At 38.8% G+C, this 25,396-nt stretch overlaps 1 protein-coding gene across 4 annotated transcripts in view; it reads left to right on the forward strand.

Moving 5' to 3' along the window:
* Positions 1-25,396, forward strand: part of SCAPER (S-phase cyclin A associated protein in the ER) — a 144,117-nt gene that overhangs the window by 10,617 nt on the left and 108,104 nt on the right. For 3 of the 4 annotated variants that reach the window (XM_090148678.1, XM_031616350.2, XM_031616351.2), the window contains exons 4-10: positions 1,154-1,224; positions 3,979-4,170; positions 13,371-13,471; positions 14,510-14,626; positions 16,761-16,918; positions 23,363-23,628; positions 24,067-24,291. In XM_090148678.1, the coding sequence (XP_090004804.1) occupies positions 1,154-1,224; positions 3,979-4,170; positions 13,371-13,471; positions 14,510-14,626; positions 16,761-16,918; positions 23,363-23,628; positions 24,067-24,291 (1,130 nt within the window). Of the gene's footprint in view, positions 1-607; positions 709-1,153; positions 1,225-3,978; positions 4,171-13,370; positions 13,472-14,509; positions 14,627-16,760; positions 16,919-23,362; positions 23,629-24,066; positions 24,292-25,396 lie in introns of those variants that run through there. The other variant, XM_031616352.2, reaches the window with a different exon arrangement.

Genomic DNA, 25,396 nt, shown 5'->3' on the forward strand with positions numbered 1-25,396 from the left:
TCTTATCCTTGCAGGTGACTTGCTCAGAAAGTTCCCAGTTCTGAGGTGTGGATTGGTATTTTGTGTTTTGGAGAATCTAGAGATAGCAACCTTCTTTCACCCATCATCTACCCTTTTTCTGTTCCAGTGTGCTGGTTTGTATCTCTTTTCCCTGGGCAAGTTCTGTGTACTACTGCACTTGAAATCTTCTTTTTTCAGAATGTAAAATCTTAGGTTGTAGACCTTGGTGACCGAAATATTGCCATGACTGTGACAAAACTGATGCACAGTTAAAGCTTTTTGGTAGATAGGAAGTTTTAATACATCTGGTAGCTGAATCAGCTTTTCTCTGGAACGCTGCTAAATTGATTCCAATATATTAATTTGTACCTGTTGTTTTGGCTAATGTAACATTTTAAAAATGAATTATCTAGCAAATACTTTTAAATTTGCCTTAAAATTAAAGGTCTTGTTCCCTCCAACAGGCAGTGATGCAAACCAGCTGTACAACTGCTTGATTAAGGCAGGCTTACAGCTGCTCTACATAACCAGAGCAATGTAGAACAGCTGGGCTGCGTTAGCAAATTTGGCCTAAGTACTACTAAAGACTGAACTGAGCAGTTCTGAAATTTAAGAGCCATCTCCCTGCTCTGTGAGGGAGCTGTATGCAATTAATACATTTATTTGCATGGCTTCATCAAGATAAATATGTTGAAACTTTTTACTTGGGTATGTATCTGTGCTAGGCAGTACTCTTGCCGTAGTTACAAGTGGTCATACCTGAATATTCTGAGAAACATGTTCCTCCTTTTAATTCTGTAATGATACATGATACTGTGGAACAGTTATTGAAGATATTTTAAAGCTGACATAGAAAAATAGTGTCATATTTGACATCTCAGTTGTAACAGTCTGATTTTCAGAGGCACTGCCCGTTTGCAGGTACTTCTTCTGTGCTGAAGGAAGCCTGTAGTTTTCAACTTTCTTTGTAATTTCTTTTTCTGTGTGTCTTCTGGCATCATCCTTATACCAAACTGTTGAATGTAAAATTTTATTAACCTCTTAACTCATTAATTGTGCCCATATCAGTGCATAGCGAGATTGGATATGTGATTTTTAAAGTGCTGAATCTAATCAGAAGCATTATGCTTTTATTAAAATGCTTCTCCCGCAGGGAAATCCAAATGGCAAGCTGGTGGAAAAGCAAAGACGGTGTCTCAAGGGAAACACAAGGCTGCAAAACAGGTATCTACTCATTTTTGTCTTAAAATTTGCCACATAAAGATGTTTTGCAGTGCTATTGATGCATTATATGCTGAAGAATATTTGTATAACAGTATACCTGTGTTGTATTTGTAAAGGATACAGGCTTCAAAATGGAGTTTAAGAATGCCACAATTTAGTCTGTATTCCTCAGCTTCTCTTTTTGTCATTTCTTAATCTCTGGATTCATGACTTCTTGGCATTAAGGTTATTTTAAGGGCAGTGCAGCTCAACAATGAAGTCATATAGGAGATTTTTCCTATAAGCTTGCTGCTTATGCAGAGGCTACCTTTGCCAAATTTCTGATTTAAGAAAATGCTGTATTTACTGACCTCACTTGCTAATGGCTGAGAAATTTCAGTTTAAAACTTCAGTACATCTTATTTTGGAAAAAAAAATAAAAATAAAAAGTCATTCCAGATCAATAATATTGCAGAGAGTCACAACCAGAAAACAAATCTCATTGTCAAGCATCTAGGAGATACTCCACTTAGTCATGTTTTTCCTATGTGAGTGATAGAATTGTTTTGCTTTTAATATAGCAATACTGCAGTATTTATTAATGTTTAATATTTTTAACCATTGCTTTGCATTGATTAGTGGCCTTGACTGTATGTCTTTAGCCATCTAACATTTACAGACAGCCTGTCAGATTTTGACAGTGTAGCACGTGGAACGTGTTTTTTTCTATGAACAAGATGTTCTGCTCCTATAGGAATGTGCTTACATCTTTAAAATACAGGCATGTTAATTTCACAATGTGGTTCAGCCTCTCTTATCCTGCTATTCTCTCCTTGCTCCCTAGGATGTTCCAAACACTGTGCTCTAGTTTACTTGTTCTGGGAAAGATTTTATTGAAACAGTTGGGGTGCCCTGTAAGCTGGTTTAGCCTCACAGAACATTTTGGATGGGAGTAATGTGCTCCATAGTTGGGGTTCTGTCTGTTCTTGTCATTTGGAATTGTGTAAATACTGTGTTTTCAGAAGAAGAATACTTTATTGTTATTTGGTGACTACTCTGTGTGGGACTGCTGTGCTGAGACTACATTGCAGAAACAGAGCATTCCTACTGAATCATCAAACAATTCAATGATTCTAGTTGGAAAGGACACTTAAAGGCCATGTAGTCCAACTCCCTGCAATGAACAGGGATAAATCCAAGTGCTCAGAGGCTGGTCCTGCCTGACTTGGCATCTCCAGGGACAGGGCATCCAACACCAATCTGGGCAAATTGAACACATTATTCAGAGCAGTAAAGCTGGCCTCGTGATTGTCACATCAGGTTCTTTCCACACACTCATGAAGGTTTGAAATGGACTGCTGAATGCCTGTGTGCCTTGGCACTTTGACATTCAACTTTTTTTTTCCTACTGCAATTTAAGCATAATTTTCCTCTGCCTATAAATGGGATGCAAATCTCAAGGAAATAGACTGATGAAAACTCACTCGTGTGGTCCTATCCTCATCTTCCTCTCCTTATGCTCATCTTTCTGAGCATAAATACACACCTCATACTTTTCACAACTCCAGGGCATGTTACTGAATCTGTTTTGGAAAACAAATTGTTTTAACTGCTTTAACATCACTTCAGTCATTCACACCAATTTCTTCATATACCCTAAACAAAACTGGTGGTTAATAAGATAGTTGCAGAAATCTAACTACAAGGAGAGTGAAGAGGAGATATTCCTCAATCCTCAGACAGAAGAGTGCATTTATAGGTAGGTGACAGTTCATATCTGTCCAGTAACTGTCCCCACATGACTGATCTGAACACACAGGGTTGACAAATACACGATGTACCTCCAAGAAGGTGTTTGTGGTTCCTCTCTGTGCCAGCATTCATGCAGGCAGTTGAATGTTTCCCTCTGTTTTCATCACATTTAGCATGTTGGCAGCCCTCTGTATCTGTGCAGCAAAGTAGCACTAAAGCAATTAGTGAGCATATTAGCACTGAGAATCAGACAGCAGATTTGTTGCAGTTGAAAGCTGTTCATTACAAGCTAGAACAGCACGAGAACACTTTCAGACTTGGCATCAGCTTGATTCAGCAGCTCAGCACTTAGGCTGGGTTGAACTGAGCTTGCAGTGTTAACCAAATGGTGAGTGGAAATCTTCCTGCAAATGGTCTTCTCAAGTAGGAGAGATTCTTTTGTAACTCACCCAGCACTTGCATCTTCTCTGAAGTGTGATCATAATGCATGGATCTGGGAACTAGCTTCATAGCATCACAACAGTGTTTTGCTGACCTTAATGCTCACAGATCAGTAGGAGAGTTTAGAAACAAAGTTGTATGTGTTGTCCTGGTATTAAGAGTTGAACTGTGTTGAAACACTAGTGGTATGATTACTAGTAAAATTTTATTTTCATCTTTGGGTGCACGTACTTATCAGAGTGGGATGCATAGTCAGAAAATGGAATGCTGTAATGTGTGTAAGAGACAGAATATCATGCACTGTGCAAAGTAAATGTTGAGTTACAATTGTCAAAGAATCAGAAATTGGTTCTGTATATTGGTTGCATTTGTTTAAGGCAAGAAAGCACGTTTTAAAAAGTGTTTTTTAAAAAAGCAGTCAGTGGAATTGCATAGTCTTCAGGGAGAAACTCCTTGCTTACAAAAGTTTAAATGCATTGGGGAAAAAACGCTTAAATGCATTGGGGAAAAAACGTGTTGCACAGAAGCACAACCCCTTACTGTACTTCTCTTTGTTGTTTTCCTTTGTCTTGTTTTCTTTAGAACACTTCCCTAGACTGTAAGTTAACAGCAGCAGGAGACAAAACTTTTGACAAAAGCCCAACAAAAGCACGGCAGCCTCGAAAAGTTGATCTGAGAGCTCGGTACTGGGCGTTCCTTTTTGACAACCTGAGACGGGCAGTTGATGAAATCTACGTTACGTGTGAATCGGATCAGAGCGTGGTAGAATGCAAGGTAAGAGCTCAGCATTTTTTCTTCCTGCTGCCATGTGATTCTTATTGCTTTTTTTTTTTTTTTTTGATCTGTGCAGCAAATAAGGAATTAGAGCCTCAGAAGTGTGTTTGTGCTTTCATGCCTTTGTGTTTAGTGGAGGCTAGTGAATAGAAACATAGTGGCGTGTTCATTCAGATTTAACAAGATAAAAACGTTTTAGGTTGTGACTAATTTTGAAGTAAGTGATTTTTATAATGTCGTTAGGTCTTTTCTATTAAGCTCTAATTTAATTAATTGTCAAATAGAACATTGATTTTTTTTTTTTTCCCTATCATGTACCTTACTGTAGGTGGCACTGTTGTGATTCAGCCCTTTTCCCATTCTTTGGCTATTGTTAAATGCCAAAATTACACATTGTTCACTTTTTTGGTAATTACTTATCACTCTTCTGATACTCTGTGGTGATAAGAGAGTGATGGATAGTCAAGCATAAACAATGTATGGTTGGGATTGTTTTCCCTAATATCCTTTCCAACTCTGGCCATTCTGTGATTCAGGTAAGCTGTATTTGTAATAAGATGTAAAACTATGCTGCCCAAGCTACGATGGTTTTTTTTTTTGTAGATCCACAGAAAACCCATTGTCATTTGACAGAGTAATTTGCTCTTTAGAAATGGAGTTAATTTCAAGCACTAAGAGAAGCCAGAAGAATGCATTTTCAAAGAAAAGTGAAAGATGCATTTTTTTCAGTATTCCTGTTAAATATAGCCGAAAACTCAATGTGTTCTGGAACTGATTATCCAATCACTGTATAAAAATCATAGGTATCAATTTAAGTAAACAATTTTCTTATCATATGTATCTAGTTCTCTGTTGTAATCAGACACTGCCAAATTGACTTTAAGATTAGTGTACAAATACATTTCATTGAAAGCAGATTGGAAAGCTGAACAGTAGCTGGGGACTTCCAAATGGTGGGTTGCTCTAACACAATTTACCATGTTGATACTGAGCTGTCTTCCTGCTCAGGAAACTCTGAAGAATTTCTTGGTCTAAGAAAATCAGCCAGCCTTGCATGGTAATTAGATTACCATTTTAAACTTCTGTGCCCTAAAGAACAGTAGCATATTTGTATCATTATCACATATTTTAGGGGTTAGATATCATTCAGCATTTTAATCACGCTACTTGATCTGCTCTCAGATGGAAATACTCTACGGCCCAAGTGGAAAGTCTTCATTTTCATAGATGCTTGACAGTGATGTATGTATCCACAGGCATCAGATTACTTGTTTGCAGAACATGGGTGGAAAAAGCAAAGACTGAGTAAACAAGGATGTTCAGCATCGTGTGTCATTAAAACTTATGTCACATTCATGTTGCTTTTACTTTTAAAATGCTTTCTTTTCAGCTTTAAAAAAGTTCCTTACTTTAGCAGGTGGAACGTGCATTTGTGCTTCAGTCTTGTGTTTGTGAAATTTTCTTATAAAGGTTACTATTAAATGTGAGTCATCACTCTTTTTTTTTTTTCCTCTTTGAACAACAGGAGGTAAACTCATTCTTACCTTTTTCCACAGAAGTATTCAGTATTAGAATATTTTAAGGAAATTTCACTCTGTATTTTTCTAAGGCTGCTAGAATAGGAATGGGGTAGCTTTTCTTTTAGTTCTACTTTTGCTGACTTTTTATACTATGTAGGAAAGTGTGTGTTACTTAAAATGATATGCAAGATACTGACAGACAAACCAGCTCAATATTTGTTTTAGTTTTACTACATGAGATATATAGAGAACAACATTAAATAAGGGTCCAAGATGGTAAAATTGTTTTATCTGTTGGGTTTTTTAAAGGAATTTGAAAAATCATTTGTACTGAGATAAATGTCTATTATGGATAACTTAATTCACAAGTCAGCATTTTAAACGATACCTCAAACCTGTGCATTGGTCAAAGGGGGGATGCTGTTCTACTTAAACATTCTAGCTGTGCAAAGATTACTTTAAAAGAGGCCCTTTTGTAAAAATGAAAATTCAGGCACCCAAAACTTTTGTCTTACCTCAGGTGTTTAGTTTTGATTTTGCACCTTTTGCTCTCCTGTAGACTTACAAGTTGGTATCGTTTTATTGATTATGTTGTCACTGAAGATAATGTTTGATGCTCCCAAATGGGAAAGGGCTCTTGTGGCTGCTTGTGGTTGAAACTGCAGACGAAGGTTTGTGGTGAGGGTACAAACAGTGGAGATGTGTGTAAGAAGATCGGTCGTGTATATTTTCTCTCAACTTTGGGCACTGCTGTAGGTGGTATTTTGCTATTGATTTGACACAGAACTCTCAAACCATGTAGGTAGATATGGCTCTGCTCCACATGAAGATACAATGAAGATGCTCGAAATATACATAAAAGAAAGAATGGATTCTCAAATTTATGGATCATCTTAATGTATGTGAATCACTTTGCCTGGTGGTGCTGCTTAGAGATTAGATGTAACAGCTCTGTAACCTTGAACCTTGAAATACGGCTGTTTTTATATATTAGCTAGGCGTGTATCTTATATTTATGTGAATTTTGTACTGCCCAGTATTTTTTGGGTTTGAGTGTTGAGCCTAGGCCCATAAAAGTTGTCATGCCAAGGATCCTTTGCATTGCTTTCTGTATCCTAAAGGGAGTTGAGTCTGAAATTTTTTGTGGATGGAAGAAGGCAGGTTTCAGGGCCAGATAGCCAGGTGAGTCTTGGTTAATGCAGGAGAGAAATTTCTGCTGCAGTTGTTTTATGGTTTTTAGTATCTCAGGAGCTGGGTTAGAGGAGATAAAAATATTTAACAACAAAAAAACCCCCACTTCTTATTGATGGAGTTTGAGTAACTGGATCCACCAACTGGACCCAGAAGATTCTCAGACGACCTGAACTTTAATGGGTGTATTTTTACTGCTCCTTGGGATGAGTTCATGACTTCAGCTGCTTTTGTTTTGGAAAGGTTGGATTTTATGATGCAAAAAAAAAAAAAAAAAAAAAAAAGCTCATTTATTTTTAGGTTTCTGTTTGGCTTTGCTTAATACTTGCACAAGCTTTTATCTTTTTACCTAACACTTATTAATTGATATATTCTCACCAGATTTTGACAAGGACAATTTCCACCTTTGTAATGCTTGCAGATAGCCACCTTGAGAACAGCTTAGTGCAAACAGCTTCATTCTCCTTGTTTATTCCCTCTAAAAAGAAAAAAGGAAAACATGAGATGCTGTGAAGAGGTGGGTAAAGCCTCTCTCTTAAGAGATTTGACCTATTGTATGGTGGTGTTCTGCAAAAGAACCAGCTGAAACGGCTTCATTCCAGGACTTCCAAGCAGAGAGATCTCTGGGAGTGATTTACAATCGTTTCAGTTGATTGAAGGCCTCCCTGAAGGGGAGAGGAACTTGCTTCATTAGGGTTTCTTGCTGGGAATGCCTTGTGGGGGCTGTTTTTAGTTCAGGATATGCTAATTGTTACAATTCCCGTCTCTGCGTGCAGGCTGAGACCCGCAGACATCCATGCTGATTACTGGCTTATGAGGCAGCCAAGGAAATAAAACTGTTTCTAGATACGTTGAAGCCAAAGGTAGGAAAAACTGAAGGCTTTCCTAACTTTGAAAAGGAAACCTCCAGTGATTCAGTACAATGGTCACGTTGATCCAAACAGGATCCTGAGTGCATTTTCACTGATGATGTGAGAGCCTGTTCTATTCTCTCTATTTCACTTTCTGGGAGATACGAAGTTTGGTTTTGTTATTAATACACTTCAGTTTTATAGCTGCATGTATCTGATTCCAGGGAGGGGAAAAAAAGTACAGAATCTGAGCTAGATACTTCTGACTTTCAGAGGGAAACAATTTGTTATATGTGAGTTTCAGTTCTTTTTCCTTGTGGTGATGCAAATCCTGAAAGCATCCCAGGAGGGCTTCTGAAATAACTTATTTCCTCAACAAAGGCCTCAGAGTATTCTGTTTGGATGCATTATTCTTGTTCTAGTGTCCTGGTTTCCTCTGACTTTACAAAGAAATTAAAAAACAACTAAAGCTGTGCAAAATCTAAGTGATTTTTTTAATTGAGATTTCTTTAGTGTCTCTTGCTTGTCTAAGAATTCACCTGAATTCTTATCATTGATTGTTATTTGTCTATCAGAGTCATCTGTTCAGTGTATTTCTGTCAATTCCATAACTGTTTTGGGCATTGATGTACTTCTTTGTACAGATGTCTTCTATCTTGGAACCCCCTAGAAGAACATTTCCAGTTAGGAAAACTTCAGCATGAACTGAATTGTATTCTGTATGATGGCATGTCTTCTTAACTCAATAAAACCAAGGTGATTCTGGCTATCCCTAAAAACCCAAGACAACAATTTAAAGATTAGAACGTTTATAATTCTTTTGCTGTCTTTCTCACAAGGCAGAATTTTCCAGCTCAGTGAAGTTTAATAGAATACACGTTTTGAAACGTTCTCAAATTGTTAGACAAGGGCTAACTCTGCAGCTGGGATATGTGAGGAGAATGACAGGCTGCTGCTTCTCACTTTATTAAAAAAAAAAAAAAGTGTTCTGTTTCTGAGAGTGAAGTTATTTAGGAGGAGTTATGTGTATGTCTCTTTTTAAATAAACACATGTGACTGTATTGCAGCAGTCAATGCCAAGAGAGCATCTCATCTGTGAGCATTCCTGCCTCTTTTGGGATGTGTACGTTTTTACTGTTGTCATCTTCTGCAGCTGAATCAAAATCACCAGAACTAGCAGTAGAGAGAATGGAGCAGTGAGTGTCCATCCAGCCTCACTGCTGGAAATAGCTGACATCTTTCAGAATGACAATTTCTCTTTTACAGTAGGTTCAGGATGGATAGCCAACTATTGAAAAACCAGCGTATTTTCTGATTGGCCATCTGACTGATCCCATTCCTGGCCCTTTGTGTTTGACAGCATGTGTACCATTTTGGGGGATAAATAAGTTGTGTGTGTGGAAGTCCTTATGTGCGTCCCCCAACTTCTGTGCTAACTTACTAAAGTATATGATTAAACTTAAAAGCTGAAGGTAGGAGGAACGTGGGCTGCTTTTCAAAGTGTGCTGCAGTGCATGAAAATAACTTGCTCAAAAAAACCGTAGTCTAACCTATTAACTAGAGATAATTAAACAAAACAAAGCGTGCATAATTTGTAAAATGTTATAATACATTTCTAGCCTTAAGAATAAATGACAATACAGATGTAGTGATGTAGTTCATTTCTCCACCACATTCTGCAGTTTTGAATTGTAGTGACCTTAAGATCATGCAATCTCCTGTGCTTCCCTCTTTTTTTTTTTTTCCTCTCTGCATTTCTTTTTTTCTTCTCCTTACTTGAGCATGGGAGAATAAATGGAGAAGATGATGTTTCAAACAGTGACATGACTTCCAAACAGTGAGCCTCTGTTTGCAGAGATTATAATCAACCTGTCTAGGGCCCGAGTCAAGACAGTTCTGATTCAGGAATATAGGATTATCCTGATACAGCTGTTCTATTTATAGAGATCCTTCTTGTTTGGAAAGTAGTTAACGTGGTCACCCAAGTGAGGAGGACAGAAGCACAACTTAAATACGTGCATAAAGAGGGTACCAGTTGCTGAGAGCTAGAGAATCATAGAATGGCCTGGGTTGAAAAGGACCACAATGCTCATGTAGTTCCAACCCCCTGCTATGTGCAGGGTCTCCAACCAGCAGACCAGGCTGCCCAGAGCCACATCCAGCCTGGCCTTGAATGCCTCCAGGAAATTCAGAAAAGAAGGAAAAGCCCAGAAAGTTCCTTGTAACGTGCAGGACTGTGCATCCGAATGATGGAGGAGAGGGAGAAACAGGAGCTGCATTGTGAGTGTTTTTAGTTTTATGCCAGTGGTTTTCCTCTAGTCTATTTTTTTTAACAGCATTGCTTTCTTTTTCAGTTTGAACTGGCTCTTTAAAAACCACGCGGGATGGTTATGACCTTGAAAAATAATGGGATTTAAAATTGTTTTGACTCTAGCGCAGCCACAGTCTACCCCATCAAGGTTCTTTTTTTGTCAGCACCTTCTCAAGTGCTACGAGTTTCCACTGCTTCAGCACCGCAGGGTATATCTGCTCTCCTCAGTGCCGTAGGTAAGGCACAGGGCTGTATTGATGTCCGGGACCCTGGAGCCCTGCACTGGGATTGTGTGTCAGCAGGACAAAGGGATGGCGCCGACCGGCCTGCCGTGTGCGCCGCTAACTCGAATTAATTACAAACCAATCGAATCCGTTGCAGCCAATTGGTAAACTAATTGGTAATTTTAGCTGTACATCTATATGTAGTTATCTGGAAGCCTGTAACGGCGCTTTCAGAGCCACTTTTGTTCTGCTTCATCCTGCTTGACAAAATGGCCCTCATAGCTTTAGGGAGAAAGATGTGCATCAGTGAATGCGGGGCAGCTCCAGCTGCTTGTCTTGTTTGTATTCCCTTGTTCGTAGAACATGGCTCGGATTACAGCTGCATGGCTCTGCTCTGATCATTTCTGATAATGTGTAGCTAAACATTCCTTAAAATAGGTTAAGCCATTTATTGTCTCTTTTTCATGTGCCAACTAAATTCAGAAATGTAACTTATGTTCAGATGGATTCTTTTTTTTTTTTTTTGAGGAATCTCTCAGTGACAGACTTGAAAAGTAAGTGATTCAGAATTAAATTTTGCTTTCTATGCCCTCATTGTTAATAACAGTCAGCACAACTTAGCATAGGCTAGCTGAAATGGATGTGAATTGAATTAGAAAGCTGAAATTTTATTAGTGAAACTGGAAAAAAGAGCTGCTTCAAACACTCGCCTCGTTCATGCCTTGGAGCAGACCTTACTTATGAATTATTCTCGTGTTGTAAACTAACTGCCTTGTAAGAAAGATTTTTGTTTGCTTTCTTATGGAGGATTTCAAAACAAAGAGCAACTTGTAGGTCAGCAATGGTATTGTTTGACTTTGTGTCACTTTTTTGATATAACAGATGGCACATGCTCTGTCATCCCTACTAGTGAATACTTAAGTGCAAGCTGAAGCTGACTTTCAAACTTGCATTTATTAAACAAAAGGAATAATCATCGTTAAATGTTACACAGAAGACTGTGTGTTAAGATCCTTCTTGTGTTACAGGTAAAGCTGGGTAGGATGTGATGCTACAAAAGCAGGCATTAGCCAGCTTTGCTGGGGCACTGTAGCTACACTGGGCAGTACTGAAATGTTTATTGTTTTGCCCTTAGGAACTTACACATTTGAGATCACTCCCCAAATATTTCCCTCTAATAACTTTGAAAAGAACATTTCTCTTAATGGAACAATGAAGACTTCGATATAGAAAAGAATCTGCAAATCAGGAGAGTGTCATATTTTTTCCTTTTATTGTAATCACAGAATCCAAGCTTCACTTATGGATCGTTATTTCCAACGTGTTTTCAGAGAGCAGTGCTGCGTGCAATTCTTCTGGTTTGTGAAAACTTTTGTTTCTGATGGATGTGATCTTGAAGCAGCTGCTTTGGAAATGCATTAATACGCTGTGGGTGATCGTCAGGTCTGTGGGCTGATGGTGTGTGTGCTTTTTGTCATGTTCAGGAAATGACACTTTGACTATGTACGTGGAATGTGAGTGATTTCTTGCCTGCATGCCTTGTAAAAATGGCTCCCTTCTTGGCCATGTTGGAGCTGAGAGCCACAGGTTGCTCAGGGAACATTGCTTTGCTGTGGGAAGATGTCAGTGCTGAGTAAGGGCTGCAGCATCCCATCTTACTTTTAATTTTTGATTGTTTCAGTACGGAATCTGATCTTTCAGTATTTACTGCAGTGACACATTTGTCCAAACTGGAAAGATGGAAGTTAAACATGAGGATATTTGTGTTGGAAACGAGTCATTCAGTTCTGTACTGCTCAGCTGTTGACATTTTATTACTGAATTTCTTCCTGATGTAACGTGGAGTTAATTTTGTCTTTTCACAACAGTTCATTTTATGTGTTGGAGAGCAACGCATCATTTGCAGCCTTCCTCTAACTTCTTAACCAAGATTTTACAGCGTTCAAATGAAACTGCAGCATGTCCATGTGATTTCTGGCAGTGTGTTTAAATCTACCTGGACTTATGGGATGGATTAGTTTGCTCTTAAGATCTCTTCCAGTTGTGCTATTTTATGACAATATGTAAATCTTTCATGCTGTAAGATGTGTTCACAAATGCAGCTTTCAGTGATCAGGTAACATAAAAATGCACAAATTCTTCAGCAACTCCTTGTAGTTTAAAAGCGACTTTTAAAATAGGAAATAAACTGGTTTCTAGTGGTTAAAAAGTATAATCTGATCACTGAAGTTGTAAGGTCTGGACAGGTAATCACTCTTTGCTGGCAAATTCACAGTTGGTGACTTCTTCCTCACTTGTTAAAGTGTACTAATCAAAGGGGAGAATATAAGCTTTGTATTTTGCAGGTCATGTTTGTTTCTTGGTAAGTTTATGTCAAAGGCAATCTTTCCATAAATGAAATTTAATGCTTTCTCATGTTGCTTCTCCAAGTATCACCATAAGATTCCTTTAAAAGATCCTCATCAGTGTGATTGTGCTGATAATTTGTGACAGTAGGGTATCTGTCACGAACCTAGATGGGTACAAGCAGTCATTCATCCTTGCATCCTTTGGAAGCCCTCAGGAACAAGATATGGGCAGAGCAGCAGGCTCAAGCTCTGTTAAGTACTATACTGCAGCCATCTGGGATTCTCCAAAAGGAACTCCCTCTGTCTGATAAGTTACCTTGGTGTAACTGTCTCTGCAAACAGATCAATCATTTGCAATGAGTTTTTACTTTTCTGCTACAAGGATTTATATCTTTTCTGCATGTTTCATGAAGTATGCCTAGTATATTTCTGGGGATGATGACTGACAAAGCAAAACCAAAACAGAGCAGTGATACCTATGTTTGCTAGGTATAAGTTTCTAGACAAATTTTGCTCTGTTGTCCTTAAACATTAGATCTTGCAGAAGTCTTAAAAAATATGCCTTTTTTTATAGAGTACATGTTTTAATGTAGGTTCACATCGAAATTTGAGATTTCTTGCTTTCAGGGTTTTTCTTGTTTTTATTTTTGTCAGGAAAGATGCAGAGCAGTAGATTTCCTTTCTAGCAAGTCACTTTTGGGAGCTGAGAGGATTGTTTTTTAAATACAGAGATTGATGTAATGGTTGCTTTTCAGGAAGTCCTGATGATGCTCGATAACTATGTGAGGGACTTCAAAGCACTGATTGACTGGATACAGCTTCAGGAGAAGCTAGAGAAGGCTGATGCTCAAAGCAGGTAATCAGCTGCTGGGTTTTTTTCCTTTCACTTATATCCCCATGCTGACTCTTGATAAAATTTTGTCTGTAGCAAACATTGAACAAATTGGGAAAATTGTAATAACTGTTGTGGGGAACCAGGAGAAAAACTTTTCTTTTGGACAGGCTTGGTGTGAGGACTTAGTGGGAGTTCTTTCCTCCCTCATTGTGTTACTGGGGGTTAGTTGTGCTGAAAATGGAAGAGAATTTGGAAATAAAGTATTTGAAAAGTAAAACTGTTTTAAGTAGGCACTGTAGTTTGCAAGACTGAATAACTTTTTTTTAATCTGATTCTGTGTAATATGGTTTGGGACAGGGAGGTGATTGTTCCCCTCTACTCTGCTCTTGTGAGGCCCCATCTGCAGTACTGCATCCAGGTCTGGAGCCCCCAGTACAAGAATGACAGGGAGCTGTTGGAGAGGGTCCAGAGGAGGGCCACAAAGATGATCAGGGGACTGGAGCACCTCCCCTATGAGGACAGGCTGAGGGAGCTGGGCTTGTTCAGCATGGAGAAAAGAAGGCTGCGGGGTGACCTCATTGCAGCCTTTCAGTACCTAAAGGGAGCCTACAAAGAGGAGGGGAATCAACTCTTTGAAAGGGTAGATAACTGCAGGATGAGGGGAAATGGTTTGAAGTTGAGGGAGGGAAGATTGAGGTTGGATGTCAGGGGGAAGTTCTTTACAGAGAGAGTGGTGAGGTGCTGGAACAGCTGCCCAGAGAGGCTGTGGATGCCCCGTCCCTGGAGGTGTTCAAGGCCAGGTTGGATGGGGCCCTGGGCAGCCTGGTCTAGCATTAAATGAGGAGGTTGGTGGCCCTGCATGTGGCAGGGGGTTGGAGATTCGTGATCCTCGAGGTCCCTTCCAACCCTGGCCATTCTGTGATTCTGTGATAGAAACAATTGCAAAGGTGTCTGATTGCATTCAGCAATACTCCATAATGCTGCATAGCATTTACAGATGCAGATAGAGGACAACTTGTGGACTCCTCATTTTTAACCTCTTCTTTCCTCCATTTGCAGGCCTACTTCATTAGCCTGGGAAGTAAAGAAAATGTCTCCAGGACGCCACGTGATCCCAAGTCCCTCATCAGATAGAATCAGTGTGACATCAAACGCTCGGAGAAGTTTGAATTTTGGGTATGAGAACAGATTTTTCTATTAAAGCTAACGTAAGGATTCATTTGAAACAGATAAAATGAGTATGCTATTCTTCCATAATAATGACTTTTATGTTATTAAATTGTATATACACATTTGCATATGCTTTTCATGCACAAATGCTCTATAAAAGAAAAACCTGTCAAGTACTTAATTTTTGCCTATTTCATTATGTATTTGATTATTGGTTGATACAAAGACCTGAGCTTAAAATACAATTATATTCATATTTTGTGTTTTCTGTTTAATACTCTTTTCCTGCTACAAAACTAAGGTCAAAATGTGTGCATTTTAAAATTGTGTGCTGTGCAAGTGTCCATCTGAGTATGTTGAAGTAAACATTGATCAAAAAGACTGAATGTAGTGAGATGATAATGAGCAGCAAAATTGATACAGGTTTAAATGTAAAACAATATATGATAGAATAATGCATCTTTCACTTTAAGTGACTATGTGAAACAAAATTAGAGAGCAAAATTGTCTGCTTAAATGCATGATGATTGGAGGAAAACATGCACAAGCAATCGCATGAAGAAACTGAATATGGAGGAAATAAAAGTTCTTCCTTTTTATTTTAAAAATCCTGAAATTAATATCGTAAGGATTCAATTATATCTGTGGTTATGAAACACAAAAATGTGCTTAATAAGTTTTTCACTGTAAATTGCTGTAATGTGGGAGTAAGGTGAAGGAGGTGTCACTCAGTGCTTGCTGTTCTGATTTTCTCTTTGCTGAGCTGTATGGAACTACGTGAGATAGAGTGCAGGAACTGAGGGGGGACCTCATCTTGGAGTGCTTGTGGAAATGAGTCTGGTCTGACACTTTTGTTGTTCCTTTGTATATGCCTTGCTTTGTAAATATCTGCCGTGGTTTGTAGCTGTGTTCATATCCTAGTGCATTCTGAGGGCTTTGGTCAGCCTTTCTTTCTGGATTCTCACATCCTATTGCATCCCCTTAGAACAGATGAGGACTGTAAACACTAGTCAGGTATTTATGACATTGCTCTTTTTTGGTGGCTGCCTTGATAAACCTCTTGTTGTCCCACTGGCCTTAAGATATTGAACAGTCCTGTTATGTAGGGCTTTTCTATGTATTTGTTTGAAACTTGTGAGATCTCTATTTCTTTGTCCCTACTTTGCTTTAGCTAGTGGGGCAGCTGGATTTCTTGGACCAGTTTACTCAGTGTTGTAAGCTTGGAAGAGAAATCACTTGTGTGATTGCAGATATAATGATTCTTGCTACTGAAGAATTGGACAGAGTGGATGTTACCATTTTCAAATATTTTAAAAAAGAAAAAACTGTTGGTTGCATTCATATAAATAAAACCTGGCAGTTTGTATTGAAAATGGTCACTTTTTACAGCAGGCAAACCAAAATATTTGGTAGAGCACTACAGTCCCAGAAGTGCCACGTTGAGGCAGTCAGTGCATCTTTCCACAAGTTGGGAAGATGGCCTTTTGGATTTCTTTCTGTGGAACAGGTAGTGGAAAACGGATGTATTAGTTTGTTTACTCAACTGTCCAGCAAAACACAGCATGTTATGGATTTGTGTGGTCTACGTTTACAGCTAAACTTGCACTTTAATGGACTTCCTGTACATACAGGACTCCTCGTACACGTGGTGTCTGCAGCCGGATCTCTGCAGTTCATTGGTGCAGTTGGGCAGGAGCCAGGAAGATGCAAGAGAAGGGCTGTTCTATTTGGCTGCAAATACTCACCATGTGTTTATTGTTATCATTTAAAAAAAAAACTTGCTATTAGAGAGTGTTTCTTGTGGGAACTGTTTATGCATTGCTACAATGTTGAATCTTTCTTTCACCATTAGGCATTTTTTTAAATTTCAACCTGGGAATTGAGCTTCCTGTTCGTTTGCTTCACTGACTTCTATGTACAAGGAATCTTACACGGAGATTTTTCTCCAGCCTGTAGCACTGCTTGGTGTGTTCTTCTGTCCTCTCTGTGCCTGGACAGATGCAAAAGGCTGTTAGGGTAGTACCTGACAACTCAACTTGCTGTGTTTCCACGTGCTTTGTTAGTGAGTTGAATTTGAGTTTTCTAATGATCCGTTCTGTTCTTTGATTAGATGCTAATAAGAGCTATGATTTTCGTTTAGGAACCCATCTGTGGCAATTTCTGCGACACGCCTGGCTCCTTCTGGTGTAAGTTGGGCTGATAAGGTAAAAGCCAACCATGGAAAAGCGGCCGGTCCTGAGTTAGCAACTACACAAAGCTGTCTGCCAGCCCCAATACAGAAGTCATCCCGAAAAAATGGCAAGTCTTTTTAAATGGCTGAAGTTATTTTTGCAAAATGCGCTGTTGGTTCAAAGTGTGACCTGTCTTCAAATGAAAATGTCTCGTTTTGCCTTGTATGATGTTAAAATCTAAATCACAGACGGAGGGGAAAGATTACTATAGCTTCACTTTATCACTGTAATGGGTAAGTTTTAGACAGTGGTGTGTTTTCAAGGGCAGGTAATGTTCCACTGTATTTCCAGTAGCTATAAATTGATCAGTGAAAATTTCATTACACATCACCCCAGGAAAGATCTTTTGGCTGCAAGCTGATAAGCAAACTGAGAGCAAGGTGAGGGTAAGGTTTAACACAATTTCTTTCGAGGAAAAGTCTGTCTGTATGGTTTCTGTATGCCGTCATTCGCGTCCAGAATCACAGTAGGGGAAAAAAGGGTTGTGACTTTCAGGCCAAATAAATTGAATTTTAAAAAGGGGTTTCAAATAATCTCCAAAGAACAATATGTGCCTAGGATTCTCTAAAATAAAATTCTAAAAAAGGGTTTCAAATAATCTCCAAAGAGCAATATGTGCCTAGGATTCTCTAAAATAGCTGAAGTGCTGATATCATCAGAACTGTACTGAAGTTGAAAACAGTGCTCTTTTCTTTACTTGAATACCAAGGTTACCTTAGTAATGAGTTTTTCTCTGAAGATGTTTTGTGGAGAATGCTTGATGCTGGGGTCTTTTGTTCTAGAACAGATGTGCTTAGATGGAGACATGAAAATCTTTGCCTCTTGGTGTATAAAGTTAGGTTTTTTTGCACACGCTGGCATTCACAGAATTTAGAGATTCTTTTTTTTTTTTTTTTGGTTGGGTTTTTGAAATGCGTACTCAATTGACATTGCAAAAACAGCGGGCTAGGATCAATGTTCTAATAAAATTTGGAAGTATTGTTTAAAAATCACTGCAGCAGATCGTATTAATTTAGTGTAGTTGTACTTTTATGCCAGTGGTAATAGAAATCCTTTATGGTGGTTCAGAAACACGATGTATCAGAGATCTAAAATAACATGTCCAAGTGTCTTGCAGTTTAATATAACTGAATTCAGTAGCATGCAGATCTTTATGCCTGGAAAAGAAGAATCAAAACCATACTCCTGAAGTAGTTGTTTGCATGAGGATTGATGGATGCTGTTTGTGTAATGGAACTCCTCAGTTTATAAGTTTGAGTACAGTAGCAGCTGGCTGAGTTATCAGCACTGTAAGTGAAAGAGTAATTCCACCTTTAATTTTTGTGAGTAGGTAAAACTCTTCATAGAGAAACTTTCTTCTGTTGATTCTCTCGCACGTTACCATGACAGACTTCAAGCTGTTTTATCTTTATTAGGGATTCATGGTAAGGGCGACTTTATCAACTTCACAGAAAATAAAACTGATCTGCACTTTCATATAGGTAACGTCTGTCTGGGATGCTAGAAGGAAAAAGGCCCTATTCTTATGTTAGCTTTACAGTCTTTAAGGTCTGAAGAATTGGTGTGTTCTTGCCCATTACCTGATACTGATGAGCTCCAAAAAGAGCCATTCCATTTAGGTCATGTAGAACTGACCTATTACATTTTCAGTAACTTTTAGTGTCAGACATACTGTAAGATTCAGACTTCAGACATTTCATGTTTAGAATTAAGTCATTCCTTGCAGAGACTTTGTTTATTCTCTTTAACGTCCAGTATAGGACAACTTCAGTGATTTCTCTCATGACTGAATTCCAATTTTTAAATTAAAAAAAAATTGAATACTTTTCTTGGAGCACATTATCTCTCATGAGGAGTAGTATCACTTTTGTAAAATCAAATTGATTTTGCCGATTGGAGTACAAGAGGATTTGTGAAGTTTATGCAAAGGGAATTACAGAGGCTCTTCACATGCATTATTGAAGCAGATGTGAGTCTTGTGTATCATCTGCTCTGCCTGTTCACAGCTAATGCACTCTGCACAACTGTTAGATGCACTCAGGCTTGGGGGAAGATTCTTCCTACCATCCTATAATGTTATCTTGCCTGCTCTGAAGCCCAGCTGGGGTTACAGTGGCAAGGTCTCCTGAAAACACTTTTTCTCCAGTGGTTTCAGACAGCGTTAAGCCTCACCATGTTCTTATGCAGTGGTGTGATGCATTGATAGAACTTACAAATTTAACTGGAGTGAGAAAACGCTTGGTTTTTCCAGGTATTTCTGTAAATGATTTTTTCTGGATACACAATTAAATGATGTTAAATTGTTACCTGATTTCCCTCTTTAAGCTCACTGCTACCCTCATTATTTTTGTAATTAAAAAAGAATAATTTCAGTCTTGAGTGCTTTTTGCAATACAGAACCTAATCTGGCCTTATTTCTGAGCAGCGTCCTTCTCAGGTCAGGTGATGGCAAGAGAGAGGCTTGGTTTGGTCACAGCAATGTGCAGAGACAATAGCCTAGCATGGAAATAATTCCCAGGTGTCGTTTGTAAGAGGTGAGATGGATAATACAGGTGTAATCGTTTTTTCTATTTTAATTGCTCTTGTACACAGTTGCAAAGTAATACTCTTTGTAATGTAGCTTAGACTTCTGATCAGTAGGCTGTGCAGTGCTCTGAACAGTCCTGATCTGGGCTTAGGAAGCACTCTAACTTCTGCACGTGGAGAACAAATTGCACAGATGTCATCACAGACAGCAAGGGGCAGCTTGTTCCTGACTGGGTGCTCAAATTCTTAAGCACAATTTCTATTGAAAATTTCCATCCTCTCTCTCTCCTAACTCCACCTCCAGCCCTCCAACCCCCCCAGGAGTTTTAATATGAGTGAGCAGGGTCAGAAAGGCTCTGGTAGTACGTTGCTTGCCAGTAAGTTTTTAAGAAGGGACACGTATCTCCTGAGGTAGAACTCCTGAGGATGTTGCACTTTATTGGCTATATTTATTTTATGGATGGTGCCAATAAGGCTGCTCGGCCAGTTCTTCCAGATGGAGCAAGATGGAAAGAACAAGGCCCTGGTGGCTGTGAGGGCCTCAAGGTAACAGATGGCTTGTCATATCCATGTAATACAAGAGCAAGCAGGGACAGAGAGGTTCTAGTGAAACTGGAGAGTGATCAAGGTAGTCAGATGAATTATTCATTAACAAAACTCATCAAGTAATCAAACCCAGTATGTGATACTTAGCATGTGGAGAAGGCTACTGGGCTGTATGAAAAGTTCCAGGTTTATGTGAAGAATGGAAGAATAATGCCCTAATGAGTATTGCCCTTGCTTCGGATTAGTTGTGTGATCTAATGTCAATAAATGAATTAGCTTTTCAGTTCGTTGTTAAAAACAGTCCTGGAAGTGAGCAAGAGCAAAACTGCTGAGAGAATGGAAATGAAAGAGTAACTTTCACAGCTGGTTGTCAGATGGCATAGAACTGAAACTGATACTGACTGTTCTTGCACTCTGAATGCATGTTTGCATTAAAAAGTGTTTTGTATTTAAAGAATTCACCAAATAATATTATTTACAATGGAAAAGATGTATCTATGCACTGCTGAATATTTAGCTGGAAGTCCTGAGTAAAAGATCTGGCAGGAAAGAAGTGCAAATTAAAAACTGTGCATGTATGGCTTCTAATAAAAGATTAATTCATGTGGTAATTATGAGTATGATGTTGCATGTAATGATGTGAGCTGGAAGGGACCTTAAAGCCCACCCAACCCCACCCCCTCCCAAGGGTGGCTGCCCCCCAGCTCAGGCTACCCAGAGCCCATCCATGGCCTTGGGCACTTCCAGGAATGGGGCACCCACAGCTTTGGGCAGCAGTGCCAGCACCTCACCACCCTCTGAGTAAAATTTTCCCATTGCCATGCTTTTAGTAATTTGTACTTCACTGTTTGAGGGTACTAAAAAATACATTACGAAGCAAGGAATCAACTAGGTAAGGCAGGCATGAATTTACTTTTTGGTAGAATTAACTTCAGTAGATTTTAGGGAAAGATACTAACAGGTATTGGTGCAATTATGATTAAGATAAACAGAGAATACCCTTATCCATATTAGTAAAATTATCAGTAGATACTGGAATTGTCTGGGGATATCTCCTGAGCTTGTTTAGTGTAGAGAAGATGGCACATCTAGTAACTGAAGACATCTCTTAGAACAAGTAGAAGTGAAATCTTGCAACAATCTCATTTTGGAAAGGACCTGCTGCAAGAAAACAGCAGGGGTTGGGTGGATTTCAGCAGTCTTCTGAAAAGTCTCTTCATTGTTTGTTTTGCTTGCCATGCAGGGGAAGTTCTTCTGCCACTATCTATCATGAGCAACATCTTTGTGGTCATACTAAGTGTAGGGGTCAGTGAAGAAAGTGCAGATGTAGTACAGGGCTGTGCTTCGTGCACTCTGTGCCTGGAGCTTTCTGTTGTAAATCTGCTTGTGGTTCCTGCACGTAGCAAGGGGTTGAAACTAGACTATCATTGTGGTTCTTTTCAACCCAGGCCATTCTATGATTCTTGCATATTTAAAACCCTGTTTGCCCGTTCCAACTGTTACACGTTGAAGTGCACATAAGAAGAATGAAAGAAAGACCTTGGGGAGACATGTCTGGTTACCATGGGTAATCTGAAGAGATCACTGCATTGGCAGGGCTCTGAGCTGCCTGGTCTGGTGGGGGTGTCCCTCCCTGTGGTGGGGGTTGGGGCTGGATGATCTTGGAGGCCCCTTCCAACCTAAACTATTCTGTGATTCATGCACAGTTTTGGAATGTTTTATTATGTGAACGAACGTTAAGACTGGTCTTTATGTATTGTGAATTGCATTAAAGTAAAAAGACGTGCTATGGAAGCAAGTAAAGAATTTTGGTCTCTGATCTTCCCCGAGGTGTGTTGGCCTGTGTGACGTTGTTAGTGGCAGTCTGCAAAGTTGGCACTTATTCTGTGGTACTTACATAGACATCTAAAAGAGTGTGGTAATCTTAGAGAGCATCACACTTTTTTTTATGTTTTAAATTAGACGATGTTTTCAATAGAAATGCAGCAAGGCATTCTTTAGGTTAGTAATGTGAAATTCATCATAATACATCAATCATTTCTGTTTTCCAGCCACCCTCAGGTGTTTCAAGTTACAGTTTTTGACAACTAAATAGACTCATTCATATTTATGTTTATGTTAAATTTTAATGTTAGGGCTCTGATCATTATGCTTGAGCTGCAGGACCATCTTAGTTTCTAAAAGCTTTAGGAATACCCTAAGAATCAATTTGTTTTAATGTAAAGTTCTATAATGGCATAGCATTTTCTTTTCCTCAGAAGAAAACCGTTTACTGTTGGGTATTTGGATTCCATATCATGCTTTACATAGAAGATAGAGCTTCATGTTGTAAAAATGAGAGTTCTTTACAGAGCATTTCTCTTCATGATTTATTTTGCCATACTGTTTCATCAAGTGCTAAATTTTAAGGTATGTTATGAATGTATGCTCTTGATGGAAGGGAGTATTGGGGGGGTTACGAAAAAAATTGTATTTCTTGAAACTGAGCCTGAATCAAATGCCTTAAATGAGGCTTCATTTTGTGGTATAGCTCATTTAAGCTCTTCTGCACATAGATACTTGTGAGCTTGCCTTTTGCATCATCAACTCAGAAGAATCAGCTATTTAAGGATGTATGGGAAATGACACAGTGGTATTAATGGGAGGCCATGAGAGAATGTTATCTATAGAGAAGAGATTTACCTTAATTTGCTAGAAACCCTAGAATGTAAGACCTGCTCATTCAGGCAAACAAATGAAATTTTGGTGGTTTTTCAAGTGTGTGTTGAGAGTGGATATCAGAAATGTTGGTCGGCGTGTTGTACCTTACAGCTTTTAACCATCAAAGTAAATGGGAGAAAGCTGCCTCTCCAAGTGCTCCTTCAAACTGCAATCCAGCTGTAGCAGTATTTGGCTGTTTCTAGGAATGTAGGAAAAACAAATTTTCTCAAAGCTGACACCAGTTACTGTTTTTGTTTGTTTTTTAAATATCAGAATGAAAAAGAGAGGGGAAGGAAGTAAACACTTCTGAAAGAATTGTAGACCATATTTTGGGTGGTCCTTAGACCTCCTTTCGGACCTCACTTAGATCTGTAGTTACAGCTGTGCTTGCTGAGGTCTGTGCTTTCACAAAGGCCTCTAATGCTGCTGTTATCGCATGTACCATCTGGTGAAATAGAAACAGATATGAGATGCCTAGGTACAAGGTGCATTTTTGCCTGGTTCTGCATATGGGTAATTCAGCTTGGTGAATCCCATCCAGGAAGAGACTTGTTTAGTGTTTATGAAACTGGCAGCTCTCCTTGAAGTCACAAGCTTTGCCAAATAATATTCCATTGAGGTTTTGGTTCTAATTTTTTAAGGGAATGTTTTTGCTGTACAACTTGTGCAATGCTGTAATAAAACAGTTGTTTATGATACCTCTATTTATTATTCTCCTTTTCTTTTTTTCTCAATGTAGATCGAAAGGATGCAGAGGGCTGGGAAACAGTTCAGCGTGGGAGGCCTGTTCGATCTCGATCCACTATTGCATTGGCAACAAAAGCTCCTGTAGTTGCAGAATCACTCAAGTCCAGAGGTGACAGTGACAAAGAAAACGTCGTTTCACCACCATCGGAGAATAAGCCTGAGAATTCGCTCACGAGTGATGGTGCACCCAAAAGCACAGAGCTTGTACAGAAAGATCCTGTACATCAGTCTGAACATCCTCTTATCGAGAGGACTCAGGTCAGTAAAATTTTGGGCCATTTTTCTAACCTTAAGAAGTCTTGCAGCTTTCTCTTTGGAGAATTTTCTTGAGGAAGTGCAGGAGCTTGTATTCACTGAACAGATTGTGGGAGAGTGTTTAAATTTATATTTGTGGGAGTGCATTAAGGTGTTGGCAAAGTAAAAATCATAATATGAACCATGTGTATCATAATATGAACCATGATATGAACCATATTATTCACAGGCTTGCAGTGTTCTCCAAAAACTGATCTTTAGGTACAGCTCCTATATAGGAACGGTCAGATAAAGATCCTGCTTTTGCAAAGTTACAACCAACTGGAAATATGTGTAATTGGAGTTATTTATATCATTCACCTGATATTTTCTTAAAACACTTTGGAGACTTTAAAAGTCAGCATGTTACCTTAAGTTAATTTTGCAAATGTCTCTTATTAGTTCACAGCACACGCATCAGAAGGCTGTGTGAGCACTAGAGCACCACTGCAAGAAGATTCCTTACAAACAATTTCTGAGGTGCCTCCGGTTCTCACAAATACTGACTGCCCTCCAGCAGCTGTGCAGGTGAATGAAGCTTCCTCTGCAATCGCTGACAGTGTGGACCAGCATCCAACTGAAAAAGCTAAGACTGAAACTGAAATGGATCCCTCAGATATTTCAAATGTGAGTGCTGCCAGATTGGTAAGAAATACTAAAAGATTTTGGAGTAAATAATAAGTGTATGCCTTAGTGTTTTCATTCTATATTGCAAAGTGTTTAGTGTTAGCTTGCTGTTTAAGCTGTACGAAAGTCTATAGAAGACTTCTTGTAGGAAAAGATCCAGAACAGAATCAGTGCTGAACAGGTACTTAGCAGGAAAAGAGTGCAATTCTACTGAAATTCAAAGTTGAAACTAGAAATATCTAAAAGTATTATTTGGAATAATAAAAAGAATGCTCTAATTGCTTTATTTTCTTTAACATAAATGATTATTATCATTTTATTTCCTTCTATTACTATTCATTTAAATTAAGATTCTTATTAAATTCTTACTCCAGTTTTGTTAAATATCCAAACTGGAAACTCATAGAATATCATAATTCTCATGCAAATAAATGTAGACTTCTCAACTTTTTAAAACTAACTGAACTGCTCTCTTGGGTCTTCTGATACAACTCGAAATGTTGACAGATGCCATTCTCAAATAACAAATGTCAAGTCAACGTTCTCCTTTTACACACTTCCTATGAAGAATATCCTTTTTTGTCTGTTGAATTCTACAGATTTCAAGGTGTCTGTTAGTTTTCTGAGAGTAGAGAATTGCAGTAGTGCAGCATAAAATCCAGTTTGTTTGTTTTTTGTCCTCCCCAGAAACTAGATTAATATTCCAACTTACAGAAATTTCCCTGTATATCACCTTTCCTTTAGCATCGTTATCAAACTGGACTGGGAAGTTTCCAAGTCATGTATATGGTTGTTTTTAGAAAGAGCTTATTTGTAGCATCCTTATGCTACAATTCTGTGCAATGCAATGCTGTGACATTGTTTCACATTCTCAATTATTAACAGTTCAGAAGACTGACAGTTTAGTGGGATCCGTGTCTCTTGGAAGCATTTCCCTGCTCCTGATTAGACTGCATTGAGCTCAGATTTGTGTGTTTTGGCACGAGGCTTCATTGCTGGAGTGGAAATGAACCAGTTAATACTGGTCATTTGAGAAGACAACAACAATTAGCATGTTCAGGCTTATGTTCTTGCCCAGCTATCTTGCCATTCTTGTTGAAAAATA

Source organism: Phasianus colchicus, chromosome 12, assembly GCF_987193195.1.
Source record: "Phasianus colchicus chromosome 12, bPhaCol1.hap1.1, whole genome shotgun sequence".
Lineage (NCBI taxonomy): Eukaryota > Metazoa > Chordata > Aves > Galliformes > Phasianidae > Phasianus > Phasianus colchicus.